Source organism: Cucurbita pepo, chromosome LG14, assembly GCF_002806865.2.
Source record: "Cucurbita pepo subsp. pepo cultivar mu-cu-16 chromosome LG14, ASM280686v2, whole genome shotgun sequence".
NCBI lineage: Eukaryota > Viridiplantae > Streptophyta > Magnoliopsida > Cucurbitales > Cucurbitaceae > Cucurbita > Cucurbita pepo.
In genome coordinates this window covers 1,350,951-1,369,431 of record NC_036651.1, presented here as the reverse complement: position 1 = coordinate 1,369,431, position 18,481 = coordinate 1,350,951, and the positions used below count along the sequence as shown (strand labels likewise).

Sequence of the window (18,481 nt, the reverse complement as noted above, 5' to 3'; positions counted from 1 at the left end):
GTTGTAGAGAATTAGAATTAGGACATTATTTATTTCCTTGCTCGAAATTGGCCGAGATATTTTCTTCTCTCTCCTCGTTGCAGTGAGCTTTTGATTCTTCTCTCAATCCGCGGGAAAAAGAGAGCTGAAAGTCCCATGGAAAATCGATCGCGTTCTGTATACGATGCTATCTCTCTTCGGAATTCTTCATCGCTATCCAAGCTTTGAGTTGTTGCTGCTTGTTCGGAATCATCAATGGCGGTTTCTTGATTTGGAGGCTGGATCATTTACTTTATTCATGCGAGGTTTGTGCTTCCAGCTTGTAATAACGTTTTCCCTCAGTTATCTTCTCATTTTCGATTTGCTTAGATTGGTACGGTGTTACGTGTTCTTACGTGGTGGTGCAGCTGCCTTTCGTAGTAGATGATATTGATTCTCGATAGTTGTATATTGTTTTCTTTTTGGGAGTTGAGTTTCTCGTATCCAACGGATGCATGGCTTGGGTAATGGCGTCGGACGATTCTCAGACGAACCGTTTGAGAGTTTATTTTTGTTTTGTTTAGAATATAGATGCGCTGTGTATAACGTGCTAGCTTACGTGCTTTTATATACTGCAATTGCATGATTAGTTGACTGATTTTCTCACAGAATGCAGCACCAGCTACATTGCATCCATTCTATTTTCTTACATTTAAGTCGTTTCCAGAAATTTAATCGAGAAATCAATATCTGGAATACTTGCTCATTATCGTTTGAAACTTTGACGAAAGCTCTGGCTGTTGTTGGTTGGCCACCTCGAAAATGGGTGTGAAGTAAAGGTACTCTTGCAATATTCATTTACTTGAATTTTTTGCGTGTTTTTGGTGACTTTTGAACTGGTTGCCAAGATACCTAGCACCTAATGCAAGGAGTTGTCATGTGTAGTGTTATTGTTTTTTTTTTCTTGATCTTTTGATGTTTTGAAGACACTTTTTTTGTTAGAACTTGGTATAAGGTTATAGAAGATTCATGATATTTGGAAGCCAATGGATGAAACTATTAGTTTAATGGTACGAAAGGAGACCGTATGATCTGGAAATATGTCTCCATTTTATACCTGTAGGATTTGTGTCCTCATCTTGTATAATTTAATATTCTTGTTCAGTCTTGCACTGTAGGAAAACCATTAGTTATCTTTTATATTGTTAACCGATATTCTTGGACCCTGCAACGGCAGGAACCTCACATTCTGGGTAGCCTACTTGTGCCTTAGATGCCCCGTACCAAGTTTTATGTCTATCTAACAAGGATTTTTTTATGACAGATATGGACGTTGGTAACTTATACAACTATTCTTGTTATTTTTTGGTCGATATCAAATATTTCTACTTATATGATTAATGCTTTATATACATATCATGTTTGAGTGCGATCAATTTTCCTTCTTATATTTCTTATTTGTTAATATCACTGTTTTAATTATATATAATCATATTACCTTCCAGGACCAGTTGTGATTTGGGAAATGGATATAGTATTCATATGCATAGGTCAGATCTATATTTAAAAGATTTAGAGATATTGGAGAAGTTGGTTGATGTCACTATCTGAATTCATGTTGCAGATAATAGGATAATAGAAGTCAACACTTAAAAAACCATGTGGAGGTAAAATATGTAGAACCCTTCACAATAGAATCTCTATGGATCCATCAAGTGTATTCTGCAATCCACAATTGTTGATCTGAATTTTGTCTAGCTGTTCAATATTTTTCTAATTTTAATCTTTCAGAACCCTAGAATAAAATCATAATAAAAAATCATTGATGGCATATAAGAATTCAATAGCACCTAAGTATATAGGAATGTATATAAATATTTTACCCTAATTCTTGAAACACATTAACTTGTAATCCAAAAGTGGTCCTGATCTACACTGATTCTTTCGCCATCCAACCTATTGTTCTATTTTTATCATGGTACATGGAGAGAATTCGGGTGGAGGTTTGTCTTAAGCTAGGTTTAAAGCTTTGCTTTGGGCGCTTGTGTCTAAGGACCTAGTTTAGTTTGTATTTGAGTGTTGATATAATATTAAGTTTACCATAACCTATCAACATNAAGGACCTAGTTTAGTTTGTATTTGAGTGTTGATATAATATTTTTACCATAACCTATCAACTTNTGTCTAAGGACCTAGTTTAGTTTGTATTTGAGTGTTGATATAATATTAAGTTTACCATAACCTATCAACATAAGTTTTTGGGTTAATTGGGGATCTAACATAGTATCAATGCGGTGAACTTGAGTTTGAGTGTATAGTCATTTCCTCCCCCAATTAATTGGTATTTAACTGCTTGCCTCCTTTTGGGGGCGTCTTTTTGTAGTCTCGATGTTTTGTTCGATTGTTTTGTATCTTTCAATNAACTTGAGTTTGAGTGTATAGTCATTTCCTCCCCCAATTAATATTGAATTCAGCTTGTTAGGCTTTCGACAAATTTTCAAGCTCATAAGTGTGGTGAGTATTTAGAGTACTGATATAATATTAAGTTACCTATCAGCTTAAACTTTTGAGTTAATTGGTATTTAACTNGTATTTAACTGCTTGCCTCCTTTTGGGGGCGTCTTTTTGTAGTCTCGATGTTTTGTTCGATTGTTTTGTATCTTTCAATTGAAGTAAAGCTTTATCATCCATAAAAGGATTAATTGCAAAAATGGTTTCAAAGTGACTTTGCCTTATAAATATCTTTCCAATCACATGCAACTTTAATCGAAAAACCACCAGCAAGGAATTTCAGTTTAAATTAGCTTCTATATCTTTTCTTACCTAGAAAGAAGATTTGGATGGAGGGCTTTGAACAATACAAATTTGCAACTAATAGAGGAGGAAGGTCGAATGAATTCACAATGTCCACAACCACGCTTTAAGAAACCACAAGAAATACTAATTACCTTCCTTCCACCGGATGCTAGCCAACAATACAATCAATCAATTCTCCTGAAGAAAACCAACGTTTCTATATTTTGGTAGTACCAAGCTCATTTCAATCTTATTTGGAAAAATACAGTCTTGGGGTGAAGCATAATTTCAACCATGGGTTTCTCAAACCAATGAAGTGAGAGAGAATAAGGAATAATTGACTTAATCCATGTCTTTGATTCAAAAGAACTCATTCTCAAACCAAATATAATAATGACTCTTATTAATTCAACAACTACTACGATCCATTGAGAATGCAAAACAAACTAGATGATGGATGAAGAAAACCCAGAACATTAGGGCAACCAACATAATGATGGCTTATGAAACAAACTGATGAAAGGCAAAACAAAAAGACGACCAATGACACAAATTGGTTGAAATTGTCGAATGTCGAGGGAAACAACCAGTGAAGGGACTAGGATTGTAGACCAAGCTGTTGAGCAAGGCGGGAGAGAATAAATGGGGAAAGGAAAAAGAATGATTGGCTAACAACGACAATAATGACCCATTTTTATAAGTGGTTTACAAATTTTAAGGTCAAAGGCACTCGTAGCAACCTGTGGAAATCTATCATCTCTTGGCATATGACTCTCTATAGCATTTTGTAGAGGTTCTCCCGTAGGAATGTCTCAATGATTCATTTCTAGGAGGAATTGTGGTGGTGAAAGACTTATGCTTATGTCCTTGTCTTTTGAATTCATCCTTCTTAAAATTTGCCTATGTGGATTCTATCCTTCTCTTTTTCGGAGTTTCCTCTTGTACCATTGTACATTTTTGGTTTGGGTGTTCTTTGTCTGATTAGGAGTCTTTGTATTTTTTTTTTTCATGTTCCTGAGGGCTGGGCATCTTCAATTCTGAACCATTAATTTGTATCGAGAGTTCTCCTATTGCTCCATTCCATCTTTTTCGTGGGGTTCTTCTATACCCCCGCCCCCACCACCACCTTCTGTTCTCATTGCTTTGAAAGGTTAGATTATTAGTCTGGCAGGCCACTCAAGGGAGGATTAACACCATTGACTCTATGCAATTATTGTCTTCTTTTCCTTTGGGGGACCTCAATACTGCTTATTTGTAAGAGTGCCTTGAAGAATTTGGAGCATATTTTCTGGAGATCAGTTTGTAGACGTGATTTGAACCTTTTTTAGGCATTTGGAAGGAAAATAGCAGAGTAGGTTTGGAGGAGGTGTTGTTGCACCCTCCTTCCGGGATAGGGGCAGCTCTTTGGCAAACACTTCCTTTTCGTTTTTTTAACTCTTTTGGAACATTAATCTGAAGGGAAATAAGAGTCCCTTAGAGTAGTGGAGAGCTTGGGGAGGGGTATTTGGGCCTCCCTTTGAGTTTTTGTGACTAAGGACTTTAGTGCTTTTAATCATTGATTTTTATTTTATCTCTTGATTTGCAACTTCAACTCTTAATAAGGTCTGAGAAGTCCTATTTCTTTATTTCTTGATAATTCATTGATTTTTATNATTTTATCTCTTGATTTGCAACTTCAACTCTTAATAAGGTCTAAGAAGTCCTATTTCTTTATTTCTTGATAATTCATTGATTTTTGTCATTAATAATGTAATGGTTTTATTCTTAGTACATTTAATGATTTTATTATTTCGTTTCACAGATTGATTCTGCCTTTGTTTTATTTTTCAAATCTGTGAGTTAGTGATATCCGTCTAGTGCAGTTATAGCACATACAATAAAGGGCAAATATTAATGACTATTGATGTTCTGTTCGTTCTTGTGCTTGTATGGGAAAGTGTAATGCCTTTAAAGAGCCAGCAATGGCATGCTAGTTTCAGAACTTAATCTAGTAACACTTCAAGTTTTAGGCAGGGTACCTCTCTTCATAAGGTAAGGGGTTGAGTATATTTATGAATANGCTAGTTTCAGAACTTAATCTAGTAACACTTCAAGTTTTAGGGTACCTCTCTTCATAAGGTAAGGGGTTGAGTATATTTATGAATAGTAGCTCATAGTTTATATCGAACCATCTAATGTGTTTGATACTTTGTTATTTCTGAAATTTAATAATTATTTTCTTGCTTTTATATCTCATATTTGCTCGTAAACTTGGTTTATGTCAAGCATGATTGTGGGTATGTTTATGGCTGAATGATTTGTAAGTGAGATTTTCTTGATATTAAATTCATGGTGCTTATGCGTGTTATCGATCAGGCATGCTAGTATTGAGCGTTACATGCATACTCCACTGCTATTTACTTTGCTGGTTTTTGTTTTGTCTTCCTTTCACGTTTTTCTTATTTACTTGTGGGTTAAAATTATTTATCTCTCATGTTAGTACTGGTGATTCCTCTTGTTATGTATACCTTGATCAATTGTGCTATGGGGCGTGTAGATTTATAATTTCTGCTATATTGTATATCATACATATTTACTTCCCTATATTTAATCTGTCAGAAGCGGAAGTTCTTGTTTCTGTGCTGTATATTTATATCAAACCAGTTTACAGCTTTACAATCAGGATGGTATTGTATGCGTTCTTTTAATCCACTTACCTTTGCATCTCTAGCTTGATTTCTACTTTATACTGATTATATCGTACATATGATTATACTTTTGCACGTATTTCTTTATTAAATTTATGAATAACTGAACTTTCATGAGAACAAATGAAAGAATATCGAACGTACAAAAAAAGTCTTAATCTGGCAACACAAGACAGAGTCTAATTACAAAAATTGCCTTGTCATTGAAGCCCAAATAGAATCATAGAATTTAACAAGGGACCAAACATCACTTGAAGACCTCTCCCACTCTCTAAGATTCTATTATTGCTCTTGCTCCCTCAAATAGCATACACCCGGACCTGCCACAAGAACAATCATTTCTCATCAAATGGCGAATGAGAAGAAGCTCCTTGATTGTCTCGCTACAACCCTGATAGTGGCAAAGCAAGAATTAAACACCTTACAAAAACTATTCCAAATCTCCGGAAGATGTGATTGAGGTTCTTTGCCGCCCTCCTACAAATAATACAACAAAGCTGTCGGGCCAAAATGGACTCTTTGACCGAGGTTCGATCCAAGGTGGTAACACTTCCATGCATAGCTAGCCACACGATAAACTAAGCCTTCTGGGAATTTTTACCTTCCATATAGAGGAATAAACAAAACCACTCGATGACCTCTAACCAAACTTCGAAAGAAAGAATTGCAGAGAAGCCTTTGGACAGACAGACTCTAAAGGCAAACATNTGGTAACACTTCCATGCATAGCTAGCCACACGATAAACTAAGTCTTCTGAGAATTTTTACCTTCCATATAGAGGAATAAACAAAACCACTCGATGACCTCTAACCAAACTTCGAAAGAAAGAATTGCAGAGAAGCCTTTGGATAGACAGACTCTAGAGGCAAACGTCCATCTTGCCAAGGCTAAAGCGAAAGTTACCCACCAAAGAAAACAGTGTCAGAATAACCATCGTGGCTTGATTGTCAGAGTGAGAAGAGGGCAATTGATTTGAACAGGGGAATAGGGGTATAAGGAGCAAAGGGATCAATCCCCCATCACTCATCCTCCTAAAAGTGAGTATTCCTCCCATCTCCCACCATACTCTAAGCAAACTGGGAAAGAAAATGAAGTTCAACCGAACTTTTTTTTTCCATAGGTTTCTAAAAGTGCCAACGGTCTATTCAAAAGGGTGTGGACAATACTTGGTTGCAACTGATGGGATCACCATATCCATTTAGCTGAAATATCCTTGTTTCTCAACCGTACATGCACAAAGATATATATGTATAATGCGAACATATAGGGTTACAAAGTCAAGTTGCATCCTGGTTTGAGTAAGATGAAATGATGCCATCTCCTCTCTGGAAGGTCTTTAGGAGGGTTAAGATTTCTTTTTCTACAATGGAGGGTTAAGGTCTCTAGGAGGGTTAACATTACCATGGAGCTGAACGAATAAGATTTCTTTGTCTACAAAAACCAACTTCTGGGCTATTGAAAGGAGGTAGCAAACCTAGCACCTGCCTTAACAAGTAAAAATACCCTGAAGCGGAATATAAATGGGGGAAAGCATGTAATATATCCAAAAGATGAAATGAATGAATGTCTCTTNCACCTGCCTTAACAAGTAAAAATACCCTGAAGCGGAATATAATTGGGGAAAAGCATGTAATATATCCAAAAGATGAAATGAATGAATGTCTCTTTCTTTTGAAAATTGCAAAATGGTTACTCCACCAACACTTTCTAGTTTCTGACATAGTTTTTTTAGATTCTTAATCAACCATTCTAGCCATATTTGAAGCTTAAATATCTTAAATAGAAAAATCAATTGAAGGATTAGTCATAGATTGACATTTCTACATAATATTACTTGAAGTTGGGTATGACAGGGCAGATATTGCGGAGTGCTTAAATATTTAGACAAAATAATCATAAGCTAACAACTCAAGTTTTGAGGATTGGTGATTATGAAAGTGAATTGAGAGAGAACTTCAGCTTTAAATTCCTTTGCTGGTTTAAAATTCTGTGGTCTAACAGCGGCTTTACATTGTTGATCTCCTTCATTGATCATTTTAGTCAAGTTTGAGAATACACGCAAGTGAAGTATCAGCAAAGGATGTGAACGGTTATTTTAACCCCCCAAAACAGCTCACTTTTTTAGGATAAAGGATTATTTCATATGGTTGATTTTAGCAACTCAAAAAGAAGCCCACACTATAGGCATCTCTTATGCATTCAACTGCCAACCAGCTTAGTACCACCTTATATAAAATTGGATAAACATTAATTTATATTCAGCTAATTGGCATCACAACTTCAGAGTCTGGTCTAATTAATTAACACAACAAACTATAAGAACAGGTAGAACAACGCATGGCACATATGATGCATTGTCATTATGGGTAAACTTACATAGGTAGCTGGTCTGGCTGCTAAGTTTATCACATATAGTGTTTGAAGAAAATTGCATACCAAATGTGATGGATCTGGTGATGTTAATGCACTAGTGACTGAAGCAGGAGACACCTTGATGTTGAACATGAGCGTACTTTATGACAAGTTGGTGAAATGACCATGGACAAATCATCCATGATCCAAATGCTGTTATTGCAGTTGTAATCTGTTACAAGTTTCAATAAATCTATTTCAGTGTGGCCTGGGAGTAAAAGTTGTGTAGTATAGGTTGAAATTCAGATGAATGTGATATGCAATTTAATTCATGTCATGACACAGTTTGCTAGAACATACCCCAGCTTTATCCCTGGTATTGATGTTTCGTTGTTCTGTGGTTGTGGCTGTCTTAGCTGTAGATGGACGGGAGCAGGCATACCGTATCTATTGGCAAAAGTGAATTGATGAACTGTGCTACTGCTCGTTTTATCCACTTCCATGGGTCCATAGACCTGATACTTAAAAAACGCACAGTCAAGCTTATTTATCAGGAAAATAAGTCCCTTTCCTGTGTCAGCAATCCGCCTCTCCCTCTCCCTCTCCCACCCATAACCCACTCCCCACCCAAAAGTGTATTTATATATCTATATCTATATATATATATACACACACACACACATATATAAGAAAAGAAAAGGGAAAACAAGAAAGAATGGTGCATGGAAGAAACCCAAAAATTATCCTGATCGGTTAAAAATAAGCTGTAAGAATTCTGAATTCTTATAACTAAGAAAGGCTTGTGAAAAAGTTGACAATGAAGCATTTCAATAACATCTGGCCTATGTTTGGCTCGTGGTAGAGAGCGCAGCCCCACGATTGTGGAGGGCTCTTGAATCCCCTGTTTTAGGATTAAGGAAGATTTTTGTGGCTGTCTTGTTTCTTTGCCTTGTTGAGGGGGATTTGGATTGAAATAAGTAACAGAGTTTTTAGGGATGTCGAGAGATCTTCAGAGGAGGTTTTGGTGTTTGTTAGGTATAACGAGTCCCTATGAGCATCTATTACCTGGCCTATGAATCCTCTNGTTTTGGTGTTTGTTAGGTATAACGAGTCCCTATGAGCATCTCTTACCTGGCCTATGAATCCTTTTGGATTGTTATTTGTTTCTTTAGTTAGTGATTGGGCTTCTTTTTTTGTGGGTTTGTATTTTATGCCCTTTCATTTTCTCAATAAAAGTTCCTTTTTTTACAATTAAAAAAGAAAAAGAAGCATTTCAACATATGTTTTGTATCTCTACCTTCGTTTGCAGTTCTGCATTTTCCTTACGAATCATATCTAATTTCTTGTAGAGTTCCAGATTTTCTTGATGCATATGGTTCCCCTGCAAGATAATTATTGCAAGTTAGCTGTTGTTACAGCACTTCTTGGTATAGTAAGATACATGGATGTTTACAGTGGGGGGAACCTTCTGTCTTAGTTGAGTAATTTCCTCGCTTAAAATCTTTTCCTGCAAGACAAATACAAAAACACATAAACATCCGTATACAGTGTATGTTTTATTGAGCTCTCTTCATAGTTTATACCTTTTTCACACGGACACCTTTCAAACTCATCTCCAACTGGCTTTCCAGATTTTGTAGATCTTTGACACTCAGGCCAGATAGTTCTTCACCCATTAATTGTCTGCAAATATAGAAGCGTGGATATGTTAGGAATTCCTTTGCACATTTGCGTACAATGTTGAATTATTTTACCATTCCCTACAGATTCAGACTTGAATTGTTTTAATTTATCCCACTCACAGAACTAAGGATTGTGTGATGCCTACCACTCATGCTTAAAATATGTTATGAAATTATCACTTACCACATAAAGTTATTCTAGCACTGACAATGGAAAGTGGATTTAGAGCCCTATGATACTGATAGGCTAGTATATGCTGAGAAATCATTCTTTCATTGTGCAAAAATGAAATAGTATGGGGGAACTTTTTTTTATAAAAAAAATCAACCTCCATAGGGAGACAAACAAAAATAATAAGGGGCTCCACTCAAGTAAAATAATTGTTAGAAGGTAATTACAACAATATTAACTAACTGGGGCTCGTAGAGAGGTATGAAACCTACTAACCAAACTTCTTCCCAAGTTTTCTCCCTTTCTCTAAAAATTCTGTTGTTACTCTTACCCTTTGAATATAAAGTTCTAAAATTTTAGTCAACTTACGCATAGTTCAACTTTTTAAGGCATATTCTCTCGACCAAGGGGTCAGAACATATGCAATTATTGATGCCTATGTGCATGTTGTCAATCATTTATTTGATTCTTTGGATTGGAAGGATTTTAGCCTTTGTAGTAGAGAGAAACACCTATCTTTTTATCTCATAACTTTTTGGTAGGGATCTTTTTAGCTCCTAAATTAACATTGCCATTTTTCTCATTCATCGTATAATATTTCGGCACTGGATTGTTAAGAACATTGGTTTTCTGTGAATGACCTGTGAAATAGAGGATCACTTGGGTTTTGCCCACTTTGATATAATAGCAAGTGTCTAGGCTGAAATGTCATTAATAGTATTTATTTGAGAACTTTTTTGCGTTGGAATATTGTCTTTAAAAAGCATGTCAATATTGTTAATTTCTGTTTTCAGAATGATAAAATTTAGGACCTCTAGTCAATTTTCATTGATTTTCATTTTGCAAAATAAGTTAATATAACACCTAATTTTTTTAATTACTTTTGTTCGGTGGAACATGATCTTCTTACAGAAATTCATTTTCAAGGACTTTTACTAATTTCTACTCAGGCATCGTTTATATTTGTCATTTGAATCTACAATTGGAGATTGGGATTCCTCAGCAACTTTCTGATGAGATATAGCACTGAGGACTTAAATGTAGCAATTGTTGAACATATATTAATATTTACTCTCCTTAAACATCTTTGGCTGATTTTTTTTTCCCTTGTATAACATATAGAGCACAGCAAGAGTTGGAGTACCTGTGACATTCTTGCATGTAATGCAGTTGTTGCTTCAAACCAGCTGCCTCTCTTTTCCAAAACTAACAATTGTAGAACAGATGGTCAGCGTTACAGTATTACTTGTGGCATAGGTATGTTGAACCATTCGAATGATTTTAACTAATTTATTTGGAATGCATGACTTTACTTCATTTTGAATCAAAAGGGATATATTTCAACCAAGTAATAAAAACATTGTAAAGGCATAAGAAACTATTATTTATGTGCTGTACTTACTGATTTTGGGGTAAATGGATTTATTTTTTCTGTCAGTCCTATTCTGGGCTATAGTCTACATCCATGATTTTAAATAACTCTTGCAGTGGTACCTTTAATCGCAATGTGCTCATACACATTATTATTGGAAGTATTTTGTTTTGAGATTTCTTGGTGCTTCCAAGGTTGATAAGTTTACATCATAGGGGTTTTATTATGCCACATTGTTTCCTTCTTTTATAAGTGAAAGTATAATAGAAGGAAAAACCGTTGATGTCTCTAGATTTGAGCCTTGGGGATTGTGTAGACTTGAAAAAATGAAAAGAAAGGCCAGACCAACCCACCCAAGACACAGGGATCACATAATAAACAGGAACACTAGGTATAGTTTACAAGTTGTCCTAACTGCTAACCATCAAGAACAAGGGCAAGTGAGGAAAAAGGAAAACATATCTGTCCATTAAATCATTACTAACACTAAACTCCAAAAGCTTAGAATAGGTTGATATCAATTAGAGAGGAAACAATGTTGCAAAGTACATTGGACTTCGTCCTCTAAGACTGTTGAATTACCATTGAACTGTAAAACTTAAGTCGATGGGTTATGATATATTTAATCTTTTATACATATTCTCAACCACCTCTGGTTGATCTAGTGGTCAATAAGGAATATTATAAATAGTAATCAACTTAGAGGAAATGAGCTTAAGCTATAATGGTCACTTACCACTATAACCTACAAGCTGTTTAATATCATATGTAAGCTGTTTTGGCAACTAATGTGCAAACTAACACACACTCGTGGATATTCAAAAAATTAAAATCTCAACACCATTGATGCCTGAGAAGGTTTGGAAGCCAAAAGGAGAAGTTACAAAAGGTCGTTCAAGTCCATAGCTTATTTTCACAAAATACATTAATTAGGGCCAAGGACATAGTAGAGGTTCCGTTAATAAAGTCGAAATAATAAACCTCCCTAAACCAAGGAAAATTTCCTCAACTTTGGAAAACTTTCAACCACAGCGTTATTTTGATTCTCCATCTTTTTATTTTCCATCATTCTTCGACAAACTCACTTCTCTCATACAACTTCCATAAGATTAAAAGAAGGTTCATTTCTGAGCAAAAGTGAAGTACAATTTAGGAGAAATCTAGAGCTCCTCTTACTCCCAAAAGAATAACCTTCTAACTCTTTCCCCTTTCTCCACTGCCCTCAACTACTAAAACACTTCACGTTTTTTCTTTTCAAACAACTTAAACGCTTCTCAGATGGTTACATGGGTCCTGCCCTTTATCTCTTCCTTCTTACTACTTCCCCCACTCGATATCTCCTTACTCTGCTTACTGCCCCCCTTCTTATCTCCTTGTGTAATTGCCTAAGGAAGCATATCGTTAATTCATATGGATCCAATTTTCATAAACGTTTTGAAGATCACAACACAAACAAGTTCTCTAATTATGTTGCAGCAGGGATCGAGAGTCTGTCACAGAAGTTATTTTCTTAATGTCTTTGGCCTTTTTTCTCACTTTATCATCCCCATCGTCGTTATTTTGCTTCTCACTGAGGCATAACCTATGGAGTACCATCTTATGATCCAAGCCATCGAATTTCACCTTGGAAAAATATCATCTTTGAGGAACATAGTTGTCTCAATGTATTGGTTGGAAACTCTATTCAAAGTTTGTGCTTCATTCAAAGTACAGCAAACATGCAGATGTTCATGTTAACGAGGAAATTGCCATTGCAGATGAACGAAGAAAGATTACCTGGAGTTCTGAAACAGGGTTCATCAACTGATTTTGCTCCTCTTTCATCTTGTTGTAGCGATCAGTAATTGACCTTATGCTGATAAGATAGAAACTATTAGATTATTCAGTACATAATCACACTCTTGAAAGCAAATCTGGAATTTTTAAGTGCCATGCCATTCCATGAAACATCATAAACATCAATACGTGAGTTACCAATAATAGTCTGCTTATTGCTTGACATAAGAGTTATTGGTTTATTTTGGTCCTCTACCCCTTTCTGACCCAAAAGGGAGCAAAGCTTCATAAGAAGTCTTTACTTGATGAATAAGGAGAGAGTAGAGAAAGAGGAGGAGGAAATCTAGCTGTGAGACCATAGGTAATCTCAGCCTATTTATTTACCGAATGAAAGATAAGAGACAAATACCTATTTACCAATGGAGCAGAAAGAAACAAATACCTATTTACCGGGAAAAAGATAAGAGAGTTGTATAAATGCATTGAAGTTGCGTGTTTTCATTGACATTCATCCAAACTCTTCATATCTTCACATAAGATTTTAGATTAGAAAGAATAATTCAAATTCTACCTAAAAAAGCAATGATACCTGCTCGTGCACTTTCACAAATCATGGAACTCCTGACAAAGACATTATATTATGAACATGGATTGTTGGAGTTTTCCCAACTTAGTCCCAATTTAGGCAGTAGTTTGTGGGAAGGGTTCTGATCTGTTTTGTTGCTAGAGGGCTGTGATAGTTCACGGTGTTGTCTCAGAACATAGGAACGGTGCCTTGTGTTTTCATGGCTGATAGGTCAAGGAAATATCTAGTACAAGTTCTATGTTGCAATTATATATAGGTACAAACTTCGTTTCAATCTGTCATTTGTATTTAGAAACGAAAGAGAGAAAATTCAGCAACAATAGATATAAACGGAATATGCTAAAGACTATTTTGGTTACTCTTTTTCTTGTTTCTTTTCTATTCTCTCTCTTAGTTGTGGTTTCTTTCACATCCATCATGGGTTGGCCTATAATAAACAGCCTGCTAACTACCTAGAATTTTATATCTTACAAATTTTCTTGTCATCTAAATGAAATAGGGTCATAGGGTCAATCTCTTATCTAATAAGAGTAGTCGAGGTGCATGTACGTTGACTCAAACACGCATGGATATAGAAAGACCGTGATTTATTTCACTCTACAAACATTTCTTTCCATATTTCATGTCTATTCTTCTCGAAAACATTTATCCTCCATCTTGTATCCTAGTAATACTCATCATTATCTTTCATTTTAATTTTATCTTCTACTGTTTCCTCCCTCGTGCAAACCTTTCAGTTTCTCAAACCATGATTTTAATGTACTTGCGTTGAACCAACTTTCTTATCACATGGCTTGGCTTTGACTCTTGTCCATAACCTTATTTAGAGGGAGCATCATTTGATGTCTTTATCCAATATGAAATGTAGAACTAGAAACTGCAGTGGAGTTGAGATGATCCTCTAATTTTCTTAGTTGGGTTGGGCAGGTTCGACCTATTCTTACACACAAGAATAGGTCTTTCTATAAGATGATTTACGAGAATACAAACGACGTTTGTATTCTATGGTTGAGGATCAGTGATTATGGTCAATGTATAAACTTCTGGTAATTCTATGGTTGAGGATCAGTGAGTATGGTCAATGTTTTTCTTTTTGGCTCACTCTTTTTGCCACTTGGGGCTAAGGTTTGGTTCTTCCGTTGGGCAGATTCGACCAGAAGTGCTATTCTTACACACAAGACTACTCTTCCTCCTGAAAGCTTCGCGGGGACCACTTTACGACGACAAACGACCGCCTGAGGCGGCTGCCAAGTGGTTGACAATTTCACTCTTAAAATCATAAGAGATATTTCAAATTTTTACATGATAGTTACTAGGGAGCGTGTAGATCTTTTAACCTACTGTGTATACATTGTCGGCCACGATGAATAATTTGTGTGAAACTTTGATTCAATCTTTCATGCATGTCAAAATTCAAACATTATATTATTATAGGGAATGACATATACAATTAGGGTTAAAATATTAGCTTAATTCCTGAACATAATTCTGGTTAAGTCAGTAGAGTTACAAGCTCCATTAGTTTGAGACCTTTTAGAAAAATCAAAAGTAAAGTAGACAATATCATACTATTATGAAAGTCGTGTTCTATCAAGTATCGTCATGCTCTTATCTTCTCTGAGCCATGTCGATAGAATCTTAAATATCAAACAAAGAAGTTGCAAGTCTTGTAGGAATTATCTAGAAGAGTGCTAGATGAATAGATGACTATTTGAGGGAAGACTCAATGATTTACTTTGTTCAAATGAAAATGAAGGATTGTAATTTTTATTTATTCGAAATTATCTATTTATTATTGAAGGTGAAAAATATAAATGTTTTGAAGCTAAGAGAATAACATATTAAGTGAAAGTGTAATTATTTAAGTCTTAAATCTTAGTTAAAATGAAAAATAATAATAATAATAATTCTTAATTTTCAGCACAAAATTTTCAACCCTAATATCAATTCAACTTAACATCTTACTATGTCATAGTTTAATTACTTTCATTTCTCAAAGTAAACATTGATATAAAAATTCTAAATTTATTTTTTAAAATATATAAAATATATTTAATTACAAAAGCACAGTACTTGTATGTAAAGGAAAACTATCAATTAGTTTTATAATTTTAAATATAAATGAAAAAAAAAACTATCAAAGAACACAAATAAGCTTCCATATTGATTTTTCTTTAATTTGTAAATACTTATTTTCAAACTATTTTTTATTTCATTTTCCTTAATAGTAAAAAGTGTACTTAATCTCCATTTTTTTTATTTATATTTTTTAAATACTACTGAAAAAACATCAACACTATGAAAGTTCAATGAACGACGAAGAACGAAAAACATGTATGCATATTTAAACTCGATGTAGAACGCACTTCAAAAATTCATATTTCATTGGGAAAGTTCGGCTTCTTATAAATTTTTGTAAAATAGGCAATGAAATAATACATAAATAGAGAATTTTATAAAGAAAAATTAAAAACAATTGTTTCATTAAACCTTACTCGAGAGAATTTAAAGGGTCACGAGAGAAAGTACGAGAAGAAAAATATAGAATTCGAAAAACGAATATTATAAAACAAAAAGGAGAAAGCAAACACAAACCCTAAAAGAAAATATAGGCAAAGATAATAAGAATCTAAATCACATTACATGTTTCCAACAATTTACAAATCAAAAAATAGGAACAAAACATTCAAACAACGACAATTATGTGAAATCTCAAACCATTAATCCTTAAAACCAAATTTCAATCCCAAAAAAAGAACATTAATATTTAAAAAAAAAACAACAATAAAAAGTATAAATTACAGCGGAAATGAAATTAATGGATTCATAATATCAACATATAAGATAATCCCATGCAAAATTAAAAAAAGTAAAAATAAATTTACGTGCAGAAATAATTCAATCTTTAGATTTTGATAATCCTCTTCTAATTAAAACCATAAATTTCAAGCCTTTTTTTTTTATAAGCTATACTGCTTCAAAGTTACGATCTTGGATACCAAAAATTTTGTAAATAAATCATAAAATTACACAAGAAAAACACATAATAGATTTAAAAAAGAAAAAAAGGGAAACCCAGATAATAAAATGAAGANCGTGCAGAAAAATTCAATCTTTAGATTTTGATAATCCTCTCCTAATTAAAACCATAAATTTGAAGCCTTTTTTTTATAAGCTACACTGCTTCAAAGTTACGATCTTGGATACCAAAATTTTGTTAATAAATCATAAAATTACAAAAGAAAAACACAAATAATAGATTTAAAAAAGAAAAAAAAAGAAAACCCAGATGATAAAATGAAGAGAAAAATAATAAAAGAGAGAGAAATTGTAGAGAGAGAAAGGGATCGGACCTGGAGCTGGAATAGTCATAGAGCTTCCCAGTGCTTGAAAAAATGATCAATCCAACATCAGCATCACAAAGAATCGAAAGCTCTCGAGCCTTCTTCAGTAACCCACTTCTTCTCTTCGAAAACGTCACTTGTCTGCTCGTTGAATTGTCTATTCTTCTTATCACTATCTTCCCTCTTCCCATTTTTTTTTTTTTTTTTTTTTTTTTTTTTTTTTTTTTTTTNAAACCATCCCCAAATGCCCAAAAGGGTCCTCAAAAAACCCAATTTTCAGATCCAAAAACGATGAAAAATTACCCAAAATTCATACACACCTCAAGAACAACAGCAAAAAAAGACACGATTTTTATTGCTGATTTGCTTCTTCTTGTGGCCTTCTTGGAGAGAGAGAGAGATATAAGTTCTTCTCTTTCTCTCTCTACACACACTTTTTTTTTTTTTTCTTTCTATTTATTGCATTATATGCTTCAAGAAGTTTGAAAAAAAAAAATAAAGCTGAAAGCGGTTTTTCTATTCGACCAGTGTTCAGCTCAAAACCGCTTAGTGGTTTTGTTTTTTAAGTTTTGTGGATTCGAGCTAACCGCTGCGAGTACGGAAAAGGATTTGTACTCGCGTTCTCCAGCTGACATTTTGCTTCGGTAAATCAATCCGAGACTCCCTGACCTCCGACACAGAATCCCGAGTCTGTGATTCGGCGTAGGTGTCGACATTACGTGGCGCGTTTACTCCACGCGCTATTCTCCGCGTGGAGGCTGTGGTTTCCTCGTACGCACCAAATCCATGAGAAGTGGAAATAGCAAAAAGATGTTTGGAAGTTGTTTTGTCGAATAGATCGCCGACACGTCGCTCGCGGCGCCCGAGAAGAGAGAATTTATACACTGTTGCCGTTTCTAGGATGTCCACGTATGTACTTCATCTCTCCGTCTGCCACGTGTCCTTCCTTTTAGCTTTCCTTTCCATTTACATTACGCCAATCAAACGCGCCGGCTAAGAACATTTTCAGCCCAATTATGGAGCTCATACCATAATTAGAAATGTCCTATTTATTTATTTTTAATTTATTTAAATAAATCCTTTTTTTCTCATTATTATATTAATAATTAACTAATTTACAATGTACAATTTCCACAAAAATCATTCATTATTTTATTTATAATTATTATATACGTAATATATATATATATATTTAAGTGAATAAGTCAGCTTAAGTTATTCACAGCTTCTAAGTTGAAAGCCGTACGCCGAATACAAAATTAATTCAATATATAAAAATTTACTTAATTAAATATTAATTAAAATTTTAAAAACATTATCTTCCTGTGTCAGGTACATATTTTAATTATCTGTACAGCGTTATTTATAAGTGACAGCTAAGAAGTCATTTTATTATAATCCATAAACCTTTACATAGTTTTCGGAGTCGTCGCTTTAATTATTATCAATTTTAATAATATTTAATCGTACTATAAACTAATCTTAATACCTCACTCGAACATGAAAAATAGTACTACCGATGTCCTTTTCTCTTTTATTGAAAAAATATACTTAATTTTCTTGTTAACGTAACGTGTACGTTTTTTTTCTTGCTAGCTTAACATAGACGCTCCCGTAAACTATATGGTAATTTCATTTAATACATATCCTAAGTATGATTTATAATATAACCCTAGAAATTTGTACATTAATCTCTCAAAGTTTGTAATGTGGAATAAATATAGACTCATATCATATATTGTGGGGATTATAAAA

General features: G+C 34.3%; 1 protein-coding gene and 1 long non-coding RNA gene across 9 annotated transcripts; one reads left to right on the top strand and one right to left on the bottom strand.

The window, feature by feature from the left end:
* Positions 1-78: 78 nt before the first annotated feature.
* Positions 79-14,428, top strand: LOC111809991. Of its 2 annotated transcripts, XR_002817346.1 has the most exons (5): positions 79-284; positions 686-797; positions 10,599-10,688; positions 10,771-10,905; positions 14,310-14,428. It is a non-coding gene; the product is annotated as an uncharacterized LOC111809991 (long non-coding RNA). The 2 variants fall into 2 exon arrangements; XR_002817345.1 differs by lacking the exon at positions 10,599-10,688.
* Positions 7,672-16,938, bottom strand: LOC111809989 (MADS-box transcription factor ANR1-like). Of its 7 annotated transcripts, XM_023696512.1 has the most exons (8): positions 16,736-16,938; positions 12,797-12,875; positions 10,793-10,854; positions 9,378-9,477; positions 9,248-9,301; positions 9,092-9,175; positions 8,155-8,315; positions 7,672-8,026 (listed from the first exon to the last, which is right to left on the bottom strand). In XM_023696512.1, exons 1-8 carry the CDS (start codon positions 16,915-16,917, stop codon positions 8,011-8,013), a joined length of 738 nt encoding a protein of 245 aa, XP_023552280.1. In that variant the 5' UTR covers positions 16,918-16,938; the 3' UTR covers positions 7,672-8,010. The 7 variants fall into 7 exon arrangements, with proteins under 7 accessions (XP_023552280.1, XP_023552277.1, XP_023552278.1 ...); XM_023696509.1 differs by lacking the exon at positions 7,672-8,026 and having other exon boundaries at positions 8,035-8,315; XM_023696510.1 differs by lacking the exon at positions 7,672-8,026 and having other exon boundaries at positions 8,035-8,309.
* Between the last annotated feature and the right edge of the window lie 1,543 nt (positions 16,939-18,481).